General features: G+C 36.0%; 1 protein-coding gene, 1 long non-coding RNA gene and 1 pseudogene across 2 annotated transcripts; 1 reads left to right on the top strand and 2 right to left on the bottom strand.

Annotated features, from left to right (window-relative positions):
* Positions 1-217: 217 nt before the first annotated feature.
* LOC107897089 (uncharacterized) lies at positions 218-1268 on the bottom strand. Its single transcript, XR_001684018.2, has 2 exons — positions 1046-1268; positions 218-527 (listed from the first exon to the last, which is right to left on the bottom strand). It is a non-coding gene; the product is annotated as an uncharacterized lncRNA (long non-coding RNA).
* Positions 836-4801, top strand: LOC107897086 (receptor-like protein kinase HSL1). Its single transcript, XM_016822425.2, has 2 exons — positions 836-3668; positions 3778-4801. The coding sequence occupies exons 1-2, from the start codon at positions 1064-1066 to the stop codon at positions 4224-4226; spliced, it is 3054 nt and encodes a 1017-aa protein (XP_016677914.2). The 5' UTR covers positions 836-1063; the 3' UTR covers positions 4227-4801.
* LOC107897088 (nuclear poly(A) polymerase 4-like) lies at positions 4395-10809 on the bottom strand (annotated as a pseudogene).
* Between the last annotated feature and the right edge of the window lie 2191 nt (positions 10810-13000).

Here is a 13000-nt window from a genome sequence, read left to right as displayed (position 1 = left end):
GATTAAAATTAAAGGAACTTGAATTTGACAAAATAATTTTAATTATGTTAACAATTATACTTAAATTTTGAAACTTAAAAAATAAAGTACTAAATTTTTCAATATAAAAGTATAAATTAAATTTCAAATTTAGAAATAGTACAAAAATTTATTGCATATTTTGACCTATAGATATAATATATATATTATAATTTAAATTACAACTAATGGTAGCCAATGGAAAATAAAAGAATGGGTTTTGGTAAAAGTAAGATTCAAACAAAGAAATTAACAAAATAGGAAGTTTCCCGCAAATTGCCAAATTCTACTTTTTTATATATACATCGTGTTGACCCAATACTTCTAACGCTTGACTCGCCCACTACTCCATAAAAGCTTTTCAATGGCTGGGCCTATGCTTTCGCTTCACTCTTTTGTAGGTTTCATTTTAGTCAACAAGCAGCGCACCAGGGCAGAGCATGATGGTTGACTGTTCCACCAACTATCTTTTTACCAAAATCCTCGTATATTTGCTACTAATTGCGAAACTGTCATTCAAACAGCGTGAAGACTCAAACATTACGCAAGAGGAGAGAAAGTAAAAACAAATCCACAGTAAATGGATTTATTTATCAAATAAGATATATATCTATACGAAAAATCATTTGTTACACTCCCAGCAGAATTCACAAGCAAAAGCAAGGTCAAAAAGGTAAGTGTCAAAAGTAGAGTAAAAAAATTCAATTAATAAGAGTTCTTTTAGCTTCATTTGTGAGATTAAAACATTTCACAGAAAATAAAAAAAATAAAAAACTCGTATATTTAAGTAAGAATGGTTGTAGAGTAAAAGCAATGGCAATAGTAGAAAATGATTAAAATTAATGCGTGTAAAGACCAAACTCTTACCAGTTGCGACCAGAACTGATTCACAGTCTGAAATCTGAACCTGAAAGTCTATACTAAACAGAACCCAAAGCTTGCTTATAAGAGTGAGCCCAGGCAGGGCCGTGCTCACCCATGAAAGTTAAAAAACCAGCCCTTTTCCAGAAAGAAGGAAAGCAAGTACCTGTCCAATATCCAGAAAATGTCTGTATTATGCTTATCCTTTCTCTTCCTCCTCTTCCTCTCCACGCCCTTCAAAGCCATTTCACAAGACATCAACGCTGAACGAACCCTTCTTCTCAAACTTAAACAACAGCTCGGCAATCCACCCTCCATTGGATCCTGGAACTCATCATCCCCACCGTGTACTTGGCCGGAGATCAACTGCACCGATGGTTCAGTTACTGAAGTTCATCTCCGCGACAAAAACATCACAGTAAGAGTTCCTCCAACAATATGTGACCTTAAAAACCTCACTGTCCTTGACCTTTGCGACAATTTCATCCCTGGAGAGTTCCCAATCCTCTACAGTTGTTCAAAGCTTAAATTCTTAGACCTTTCTCAAAACTATTTTGTTGGTCCAATCCCTGATGATATTGACCGATTGTCGTCTCTGGTTTACTTGGATATTAGTGGCAACAATTTTTCCGGTAATATTCCACCAAGTATTGGAAGATTACCGGAGTTGAAAGCCTTGCAGATATACCGCAATCAGTTCAATGGAACATTTCCTAGAGAAATTGGAAACTTGACCAACCTTGAGGTTTTGGAGATGGCTTATAACAAGTTTGTCCCCATGAAAATACCACTAGAGTTCGGTCAGATGAGCAAGTTGAAGTACTTATGGATGAGAGAAACCAATTTGATTGGTGAAATCCCTGAAAGTTTCAACAATCTTTCCAGTCTACAGCACTTGGACCTAGCTATAAACAATTTGGAAGGCCCCATTCCTAGTATGATGTTCTCCTTGAAGAATTTAACAATTCTTTATCTCTTCCACAATAAGCTGTCCGGTGGGATACCCGAAACCATCGATGCATTGAATCTGATTGAAATCGATCTTTCGGTGAATAACTTGACAGGCTCCATTCCTGAAGACTTCGGAAAGCTGCAGCATTTGGGGTTTCTAAACCTGTTTGCGAATCAGTTAACAGGAGGGATACCAACAGGCATTGGTCGACTTCCTGCTTTGGGTGATTTTCGTGTTTTCCGGAACAGATTGAGCGGAGTCTTGCCACCGGAATTCGGCCTTCACTCAAAGCTTTTAGGATTCGAAGTGTCAGAGAATCAATTCAGTGGCCAACTGCCTGAAAATTTATGTGCTGGTGGTGTCCTACAAGGAGTGGTTGCATTTACAAACAATCTCAGTGGGCAAATACCAGAGTCGCTTGGAAATTGTCCTACTTTGCGCACTGTTCAACTTCACAACAACAAGTTCTCTGGTGAGATTCCTCGACATCTGTGGATGGCTTTCAATTTGTCGAGCTTGATGCTAACAAACAATTCCTTTTCGGGAAAACTACCAAGTAGAGTTGCATGGAATTTGTCAAGGGTGGAAATCAGTGACAACAAGTTCTCTGGTGAAATCCCAACCGGAATTGCATCTTGGTCAAATTTGGTCGTCTTTAAAGCGAGCAACAACTTATTTTCAGACAAAATTCCAAAGGAGATAACAGCTCTTTCTCGCCTCGATACTCTGCTTCTCGATGGTAACAATTTTTCCGGTGAACTACCATCTGAAATAATCTCATGGAGATCGTTAACTACATTAGATGTCTCCAATAACAAGCTTTATGGTCAAATCCCTGTTGCGATCGGGTCTTTACCTGATCTGCTGAACTTGGATTTATCTGAAAACCAATTCTCTGGTCAAATTCCTCCTGAAATAGGCAACCTGACGCTGACTTCACTCAACTTGTCATCCAATCAACTTGTTGGAAGGATTCCCAAGCAGTTAAATAACCTTGTATATGAAAGCAGTTTCCTGAAAAATGCTGATTTATGTGCAGATCATCCAATTCTGAAGCTTCCAGACTGCTATTCCGAACTCCATCAGCCCAAGAGACTGTCGTCTAAATACCTTGCCATGATTGTAGCACTTGCCATCATTGCTTCCACAGTTATCCTTATATTGACCTTCTTCCTAGTTCAAGACTATAAGAGGAGAAAGCGTCAAGAGTATCTAGCAACATGGAAGTTGACCTCATTCCAGAGATTGGACTTCACAAAGAGAAACATACTGTCCAACTTGACTGATAACAATCTCATTGGAAGTGGTGGCTCTGGGAAAGTTTATCAAATTGTCATAAGCCATTCAGGCGAATCTGTTGCCGTGAAGAAAATTTGGAATAGCAAAAGAGTGGATCACAAGCTTGAGAAAGAGTTCTTAGCAGAAGTTGAAATATTGAGCAACATTCGCCATTCCAACATAGTGAAGTTATTATGTTGCATTTCCAGTGAAGATTCAAAGCTGCTGGTATACGAGTACATGGAAAACCAGAGCCTTGATAGATGGCTTCATGGGAATAAAAGAAGCTCAGTGTCAGGGACGAGTTCAATCCACCATGCTATATTAGACTGGCCAAGAAGGTTGCGAATTGCAGTTGGAGCTGCTCAGGGGCTATGCTACATGCACCATGAGTGCCTTACACCAATCATCCATCGTGATGTGAAGTCTAGCAATATCTTGTTGGACTCTGAATTCAATGCAAAAATTGCAGATTTTGGACTTGCTAAGATGCTAACTAGGCATGCAAGTTCTCAAACAATATCAGCAATTGCAGGGTCTGTCGGTTACCTCGCCCCAGGTAAAAGCACTCAAAATCATTACAGTTGTCCCCTTACGAATCTCAACTATCTTTTGAATCAGAAAGATTGCAGCATCCCTTTAACACAAAGTTGTCATTTGCATTGCAGAGTATGCATATACAACAAAAGTGAATGCAAAGGTTGATGTTTACAGCTTTGGAGTGGTACTGCTGGAATTGGTGACGGGTAGAAAAGCCAACAACATAGACGAGAATATGAGCTTGGTAGAATGGGCATGGCAGCACTTCTCAGAGGATAAGCCAATAGAAATACTTGATCCAGAGGTCAAAGAACCATCCTACTTGGAGGAAATGATACTGGTATACAAAGTAGGAATCCTCTGTACACATGCATCACCTTCTACCAGGCCTTCCATGAATGAAGTTTCGAATATCCTTCGTAGCTGTTCTTTTCCTGATGGTCATGCAGCCAAAAAAGTGGGAAGTGAATTTGAAGTAGCTCCACGTCTAGGCAGAGACACTGATGCTTATTTTTCCAGTTACAAGCACAGTAAGAAGGGATCCGAGGAAGATGACAGCATGATTTATGTCGTCTGAATCTACAGATAGCAACGGTGACTCTAAAGTAAGCCTTGCTTGTTTATTTTAACACTTCTTAAGGATTAACATGGGAACCTCTGCTGAATATACTAGGTAAGAAAAAAAAAACTCCTTGGTAGTCTAGCTGCACATAGCTTTCTGTATGTGAGAGATGAGTTTACCAGCTAGAAAGAAAGCATCGAATTGTATTATTAGGTATCATCTGTGTACAAAGGATTAACCGAAGTTGCAAAAAATAAAATAAAAATAAAAATAAATGATACAGAGCTCTGCCATTATGATATTATACAATTCCTCGATTAATAATACTTGATTCATAAATAGAGGCAAAACCGAATCCCACCACAGTACGAGTGTTTAAAATTGAGATAGCAGCCATTCAAAGCACCAGCATTCTTAGATTCATGGCTCCTCCAATCTAAAACCACAGAGCAAAACTGGCAATCTATGCAAGCAATTAAAGGAACACTTACTGAGGCACTGGCCTTACTCCTTTGGTAACAATTCTCCACATGCATCATCTACAACACATTATGTCATTGACTTCAAAATCGACCTGCTAAAAATGATTTGAAAAAAAAAAGCGTAAAGAGATCATAATTTGCATAAACAAAACAGAATTTCCATAAGCACATGCCTGACCATTGGCTTCTGTGAAGTTACAGACCTAGCTCCATCTTGAGAACGTACAACCTTTCCAACTGGGATATTTTGCTATAAAATAAGATAAGATCAAAAGGCCAATTAGTTACCCAAAAATAGTCTATGGATATTTAAGAAAAAAGAGGGAGGGTCAAGTATCTGAGCCTTTAGACAATAAACATAGTCAGGATCTTAAGCACAATCACTGGAAACATAGCCCTAATGATGGTGGTACAGGGCCTGCCACCACATATGTACCAGTTAGGAGATTGGCCGGGGAAAAATTAACATTAATTAAAAGAAATTAGGGAAGACAACTAGGCAATTGCAATGATTACATGAAAATGCTGAAAGATTTCCTAAAAGAAGAACACAACAGAGTCATAAGATCCTCAAAGTCATCAAAAATAAAGATTTTATTCCCACACCATTAAACATTAAGTTATGGCTAGTTCCCTAATTAAAAGAAATTAAGGAAGACAACTAGACAATCGCAATGATTACATGAAAATGCTCAAAGATTTCCTAAAAGAAGAACACAATAGAGTCATAAGATCCTGAAAGTAATCTGAAATGAAGATTTTATTCCCACACCATTAAACATCAAGTTATGACCATTTCTGTACTCAAAACTTCATTTCTCAAGAACAATATACAAAAATACGGATTAAAAACACAATGGCCCAACTATACAGAACAAGACAAGCAACAAAGAAGGTAACCGAAACAGAAAACAAAACAGTATGAGAAGCAGCTACTACAAACTAGATGATTAAAAACATTAAGTAACTTAAGTCCAAAAGTAAGATTCAAAACCTTCAATTCTTCAGACAAACAGTTTTGGAGAACATCACTTGCATTTGGATGTCCGTTTTCCAGAAGTGAATCTAAATCTGCAATGCAGACACCACCACCCTGCAAAGATCCCCGACTCTCACAATCTACAGAACTTCCAATATTCTCACTGCCATTCGCTACAATCTTTTAACCAAATACCTCAAACAAAGAAATTCACCACGCAATTGAGGCTCTGCACATTGGAACTTCACCCATATACACTTTCAGCAGTTTCTACTACTGCTGTTTTATTACACAATTTGACCGCCTCTTGATCAACCCCAACACCACCTCCTTTCCAGTTTTTTTTTTTCCTAGAAAGTCCAGTCTCTAAATCATCCATGTAAGCTAATGCCAAATCCTCAATTTTCTCTTGATCCAAGCTACTCCCTTGTTGCAGAATTAGGAACTTCACATGCAGTAAGGAACTCCTGCCTAAGAACAGGTTCACCCATCTGTTCAGCAGGCTCTGAATTTCTAACTACTGGCAAATTATCGACATCTAAAGAAGGCTGCCTGCATATGGTGAGGGACCCTGTACTATCAGTTCTAGCCCTCAGAATGGTAATCTCAACATTTCTTTCTTCACTGTCTAACAGCCCACTAGACAGCCTATCAACAGAATTTCCATCAACATCCCCCTATCTTCAGTGATCTGGTTTAACTGGTTGACCAATACTAATATGAGATGTTCCACCAGATCCACTTGTACTACTTTCTAGAGAAACGGACTCCAGCCTCTAGGGGCTAATAGAGGCCCGCTTCTCAGGTTTGTCCAATTTTTTGTCAACTGTTTCATTGTCATGTTTTCTCTTAATTTATCTTTCTGCAGACCCTGACTGTGACCTTGTGACAACTTCACAAGTTTTTCCACTATGCTGGTTTGGATGCCTCGATGATTGAGGCCGTCTATATCCATCAGGGAAAACAAAGCCAGGAAGCTGCTTCCTAAAAACATGAGAAACATAAATATCCATTCACGGTTTCCAATACAGGTAAATACTTATCTCCTGTCTGAACTCATCAACTGTTCCACGTATGTCAAATTGTTGACCTTCTTGACCAGTCACTCCCACTTTCCTCTGCAAGCCCATGAAGAATGCACAATGTGCAAACTGCTTGGATGTATCTACATACTCATTTGGGTAAGGATGACACTGCAACATTCCATTTGTGTCCTGCTCTATCTGCAGCGTGACAGAAACCATGAAAAAAAGAAAATATTCACTGCACTGAATTCTTATCTTAAAAGTCATAAAAAGAAAATTTTAGCTCAGACATCAAAGCTCGATGGAGTACTCTGTTATGCGCCTTGGCGTAGGATCTAGCCACAGGTCTAGACGAGAAAGAATTCTTGTTTCGACCTATGGTTACTCAAAAAGACAGATTCGTCCTTGACTGAACCCCCTCTCAAAATAACGTTTCTTTTGATAGAATAATTGCTTACCTCTTTATTTCATATTGGCAGCCTTTTATAGACTGTTAATAACAAATGAAAGAGTCCTAATTGACATAAAATAGAATTCCTAACTTAGAGTTTATGAAGGAAACAAAAACCTAATGAAGTAAAACTAAAACTCTTAGTAAAACTTGATATAATAAATAAATAAATAAAACTAAAAACTCCTATTGCAATTAAAGTGTCCATATCATACTCCTCCACTGGCGAACTTAATGTTTACCTTCAAGGTGAGCTGCCTAAGCCATGACTCCACCCAGCCTTTCCATACCAGCAAATCATCAGCATCTGCTGAAACTATGTCAACTTGTAGATAATTTTTGTATGCCTCAAAGAAAAGATAAGGTTCAAACAAAGCATCCCATTGAGCTTTGTTTAGCTCAATCTCCTACATGATAACAAAAATATTAAGATGAGTCATCAATAGTTCAAGCCTCAATGCAGGCAGCAAGACCTTAATACAATAGCCTTGTATAATCTCACCTCACATATCTTATTACCATATTAGAACTGCTCAATCATAACACGAAGGGTGCTTATAGAGACATTGTAACTGGAATTCATGCAAGGGTACGCTAGAGTTATTATTGGCATATGATGAAACCGGTCACGAGGATTCTTCCGAGGATCGAAATCCAAGTTCATCCTCTTCTAGCACAACATAACAGGGTTTGGCCACCTCCACTGAGTATATACTCTAAAAAATCAAGAAACCAGCATACTAGGTATTGCATTGGGATAAAGCTGGCACAGCCGTGCGACTAGAAGAGCCCAGTTTACACCTCCTAGAAATCCTGCAACCTATAAACAAGTAAAAACATAAAAACAAAAAAAATAAAACATGATACGGAAGCAAAAAAGCCACTGAAAAGGAAATCAATATCTACCAAGCTTACATTGGAATAAATGCAACGCCTTTTGGCCCAGAACTTCAGACATCTAAGCATCATGCGGAAGTGATATAATTATACAATGGATTAGAAGCGTGCAAAATGAGAAAATTAATAAAAATAAAACAAGTGGAGGTCAAAACACAATACTCACCTCAACATTTGGAACAAGTTTAAGGATCTGATTAGCAACCCTGCACCCAACAGTTTGCTCATCAACATTAACCAGCACAAAGCCTTGTGAGATATCAAGATCCTGTTGATTAGTTCAAAAAAGGAAATAGATATCAAAATTGAGAGCAACTAAACATGCACTGCAAATGTAACATTCATAAAACTAGTAACAGAACATTATGAAATTTCGTTATTGGTCGGTCCCTTCAGCAAACGTAACATTCAAGAGTCAGGTCCTGACCATAAATTCAGCTAAAACACTCCAAGACCCATCCAACTGCTGGTCAAATTCATTTTGAACCCAAACTTATAAATTATCTAAATACAGTAGAAGGCACTTTTGCTTTTGAAACTATTGAGGAAAAAACCAACTGAGGGGGCCACTAAAAGAACTCATATATTAGGAGGTATCTATGAGTTGCAAAAGGTCAGATATGACAATTTTGCCAAATTAGTTAATAAGTATAATGTGCTATTTTAAACAAAAGAATACCAGATAGGCATACCGCCTTATACTTAAAATTGCCTATCAGTTATTATAAAACAAATAGGTTGACAACATATCAAGAAAACCAAGAAAGGTTTCTTTATCAGAGAATAGCTCGTACCACCTGCAATGTGTAGAGAAAATCATTCTTGGCGTTCACTTAAGCATTAAGAGATGCAATGCAGCAGTAACGTAGACACGTGTAAATGGAAAAAATCATCAAATGGAATACAAACTTACATCTGGTACAACCAAAAGAGATATACTTGCATAAAGAAGATCAATTGATATCCCTTGGAACTTAAATTTCATTAGTGGGACATAAGCATCTGGAACGGGTTGAAGTTCAGTAACTTCTTCCATTTCAGCCAAAATATCATGCAAAATGATGAAGAAATCTTCCTAGCAAAGTTCAAATTAATATTAGTCAAACTCGAACTACACAGCCGCCAAACTTAATTGAAGGTGCAACTCTTTTTTCATTTTTTTTTTAAAAGCAGATAAAAAACACCTCACGGTTCACATAAGATGGCCCAACACACAGAGTGTCTATGTCAGCCCCAGGTCCATGCACCTATCAAAATATGAATTGTTGCTTAGCATATGAATATCAAAGATCGATTAAACTTGTGACACGCAAATCAAAACAATCCAAACAGAATTAACATATGGCAGTTAGCAGACCAACAGACAAAGTACATGCCCACAGAGAAACCTTAATAATTCTAGAGTTTCTATTAACGCCAAGCAATGTCAGAAAGAATATGAGTTAACGAAATAGTAGACTTCATAGAGAATTAGAGTTCATACTTACCCCTAAACGGTAAGATCCAAAAGTGAAAATGACAGCATTTGCTTCTTCCACCATCTGATCTGTGTAGCCCTTTTGACGTGTTAATTGCTTTACCCAACTATTTACAATCTATGAGGAAAATAATTCACTTTTTTCAGAACTACACCAAAATATGAGATTCGATCAAAACACCTAAACTTCCGAACAAAAAAAAGAGATCAAACATCTTTAACTAAACAATATGCTAAAGCCATCTGCAGTACATTTCTCTTTCATAATTGGTTTATTTCTCGGCAAATGCTTTTTCCCTGAAAGATTTACCAAAATAATTAATAGAAATGAAAGGTTACATCACTGTGCAATCACCATAACGTGCAAACCAACTAGGTGCTTAGTAATTAAATGAAAAACATGAACCAATAGTCCCAAAACAGCAACGTACAAACAACTATTTACATTTTTCTTCCTCTAATGGCAACAAGCAAGCTTCAATTATTAGCTAATTACCTCAGTGATATGGCCAAGAACCTCTTCCCTTTTCGAAGATCCTTCTTTGCTCTCGAAAAGCCCAGACTCTATCAAAAACTGCAGAAATAAAGGACAACTCGTGGATTAAATATCATTAAAACTATGCAATCCTTAAACACACATGCACACGCGAGATTACCTTCTCCAATTCGGTATTCCATTGAATATCAGCCTCAACAGGCCCCGCAAGGGATATTGGTTTCGTGATTCCATGATTCTTCACAGACCGTGGTTGCTGCGGCGAAGATCCGTTAGGGCTCCGAGTATCCATCAGTTTCAGAAGTTAACAAACCCCATAAACGACACCGAATAAAAAGAAAGCTTGACGTTAACGCCCAATAAACTCAAGCAACCGCAATGGGAATAAAACATATTTAACAAACATGGGCTAATGAAGTTTAGATTATAAACCAAAATATTTGAAAGATTCAAAATTTTTCTTTTTTTTTTTCAGATGCGATTTTAAACACGAAAGAACGAAACAGAGAACAGACCGGAACCCTAATTCGTTGAATTGTAGGAAAACAGTTTGGGATGCTCAACGAAGAAGGTCAAACACGGAATTTCAAGGAATACAGTAGCAGATCTAAACTCGAAATTCAATAACAGTGCACAAAGACGAAAGAAAGACCGAAGTCCGAGACCGCGAAGGAAAAATCGGAGGAAATTGAGCGTTGCGTTTGGTAGGGTTTATCCGTTTGAGTTGTTTTGCATTTTTTTCCCACTAAACCGTAATTAGATTAAGGTTTAACTGCAAACTTGGTCCTCAAACTATCATTTTCCTCTCATTTTATCCCAAAATAGAAACCGCTAGTCAGTTGTAACATAATTAGACTAAGGTTTAAATGCAAAATTGATCCTCAAATTATATCACTTTTTCTCTTAAGCACCTCAAAATATATTGAGGACGAATTTTACATTTTTTTCTTTTAAAATATATAAATTTAAAACGGGATAATGGCAGAAATTTTCAATGTACTTCACTACATTTTTCGATATACTTTTCTTTTCAATCAGGGTAGAGGCAAAATGTAAAAGGGTGAATGAAATTTTAATTTTTTATAATTTATATTTTTTATAATTTTTAAAAAATTAAATTAATTTTTTTATAATTTTAAGTGGTTAATATATAATTTTATCCTTATTATTTTAAATATTTTTAAAAAATTTAAAAATTTAAATAATATTTTTACATTTTAAGGGAGGTCAGACCGTTGCCAAGTCTCATAAATTTATCACTGTTTTCAATTGTCCAATACTTATATTTTTGTTACATTTATCATTATGATACTTTAGTTCAATGGTATTAATTTCTGACAAAGAAAAACACGTAACCCACTAAAAAAATGTCACATGGCACTATAAGCCCCACGAAAAAAATAGAATAATCAGAGAGGATTTGATAAAAATTTCCCCTTCTTTTAGGTAAAAAATATTAAAACCCATAAATATTTTTCCATTTACAAACTGGAAGTGAAAACCCCTGAGCTCCATTGTTATAAATTCTATTTTCCATGAAAACCTGAAAGTCACTAACATAGTACCTTAATGATTATGTTTTCTATTTCGATATTCTCGACTTCATGCTTTCTAGTTTTATGGCTGATAAAACCAACTATGCTTTGTATTGTACTCTAAATTAAGTAATTCTATGTTCCCTTTTTTTTCTACCAAAAAATTTGAGAAATGAAAAGAATTACCCCGTCGCATATGTTGCATAAACGTTAGTAAAATAATAGTAATATAAAATTTTATATTAATCACAAGAACAATAAAAATGAAATTGGAAAACAGAAAATAAAATTAAATTGAAATAATGTATTAGTAGTTGATGCCTGTATAAACAGTCTTCTTAAGACAGATTTTGCCGCTCATTTGGTGTTGGAGAAACGGTGGTTAATAGTCTCCTAGAATACAACAACAAAATAAGCACGACTGCCATGATCAACAAATAGTAACCTTGTCTTTATTTATCACCGAAAAACATATTGAAAAAAATGTAGGAAAAGATATCTCTCAAACTTGAAAAATTTTAATGTGTATCTTTCCTATTAGATTATTTAAATTTTTAAATAAATTCAAGGGAAGAATATTTTTGAGCCAAAATTAAACGGTGTAAAAGGTATGAAAGACATAAAATCTTTCATGAGGCTATGGACCAAAATTTATAGGTAAGAATGAACTTTTCTCTTAGTTTTGATATGTGTATAGATCTTGATTGCCCACTTGGGAAATACTACAACCATTTAGTTCAGCATTAATGGGATGAAAATGACTAGGCGACATCTTATATGTGAGACATGTTAGGAAGGATTCAACACTTGTCGTTGACAACAGATAGATTATAGGAGTTTTTATCTGTATATATATTCGCAAAGGCTTAGGTTCTGACGAAGTATTGTTGTTGGTGAGGTTATGGTAAGTGTAATGATGGTGGCAAAGTAGAGGTGTGCATGGGCCGGGCGCCCCGGCCCGGCCCGAAGGCCCGCCCTAAAAATTGGAGGGTTTGGGTAAAAATATAGGTTCGAAAAATAGGCTTGGACAAAAAATGAGGCCCGTTTAGAAAACGGGCCGAGCCCCGGGTAAGATTTTTTTTGCCCGGGCTTGGCCTGGCCCAGCCCGATTTTAATATTAAATTATTTTTAAAAAATTTTTTATTTTTAATTTTAAGTAACTTTAGTACTTTGACTTTACTATTTTTGTTGTTTTTAATGTTATTTTGATATTGTAAAACTTTTGTTATTAATATAATTTGGTTCTTAATTTAGTTCTAATTTGTTTCAATTTTTCAATTTTAATATAATTACTTGTTATTATATTTTTAATTTATGTATTATTTTAAGAATTATTTTAGTCTCATTTTTTATTTGTTTTTTTGTTTTAATATTTGTTTTTATGTTTTTAAATGTATTTGATTTATTATATTTTAAAATTTTTTATTTAATAAAAAAAGCAAAAAAA

This window comes from Gossypium hirsutum, chromosome A06 (genome assembly GCF_007990345.1).
Source record: "Gossypium hirsutum isolate 1008001.06 chromosome A06, Gossypium_hirsutum_v2.1, whole genome shotgun sequence".
Taxonomy (NCBI): domain Eukaryota; kingdom Viridiplantae; phylum Streptophyta; class Magnoliopsida; order Malvales; family Malvaceae; genus Gossypium; species Gossypium hirsutum.
This window is presented reverse-complemented; position numbering and strand designations above follow the sequence as displayed.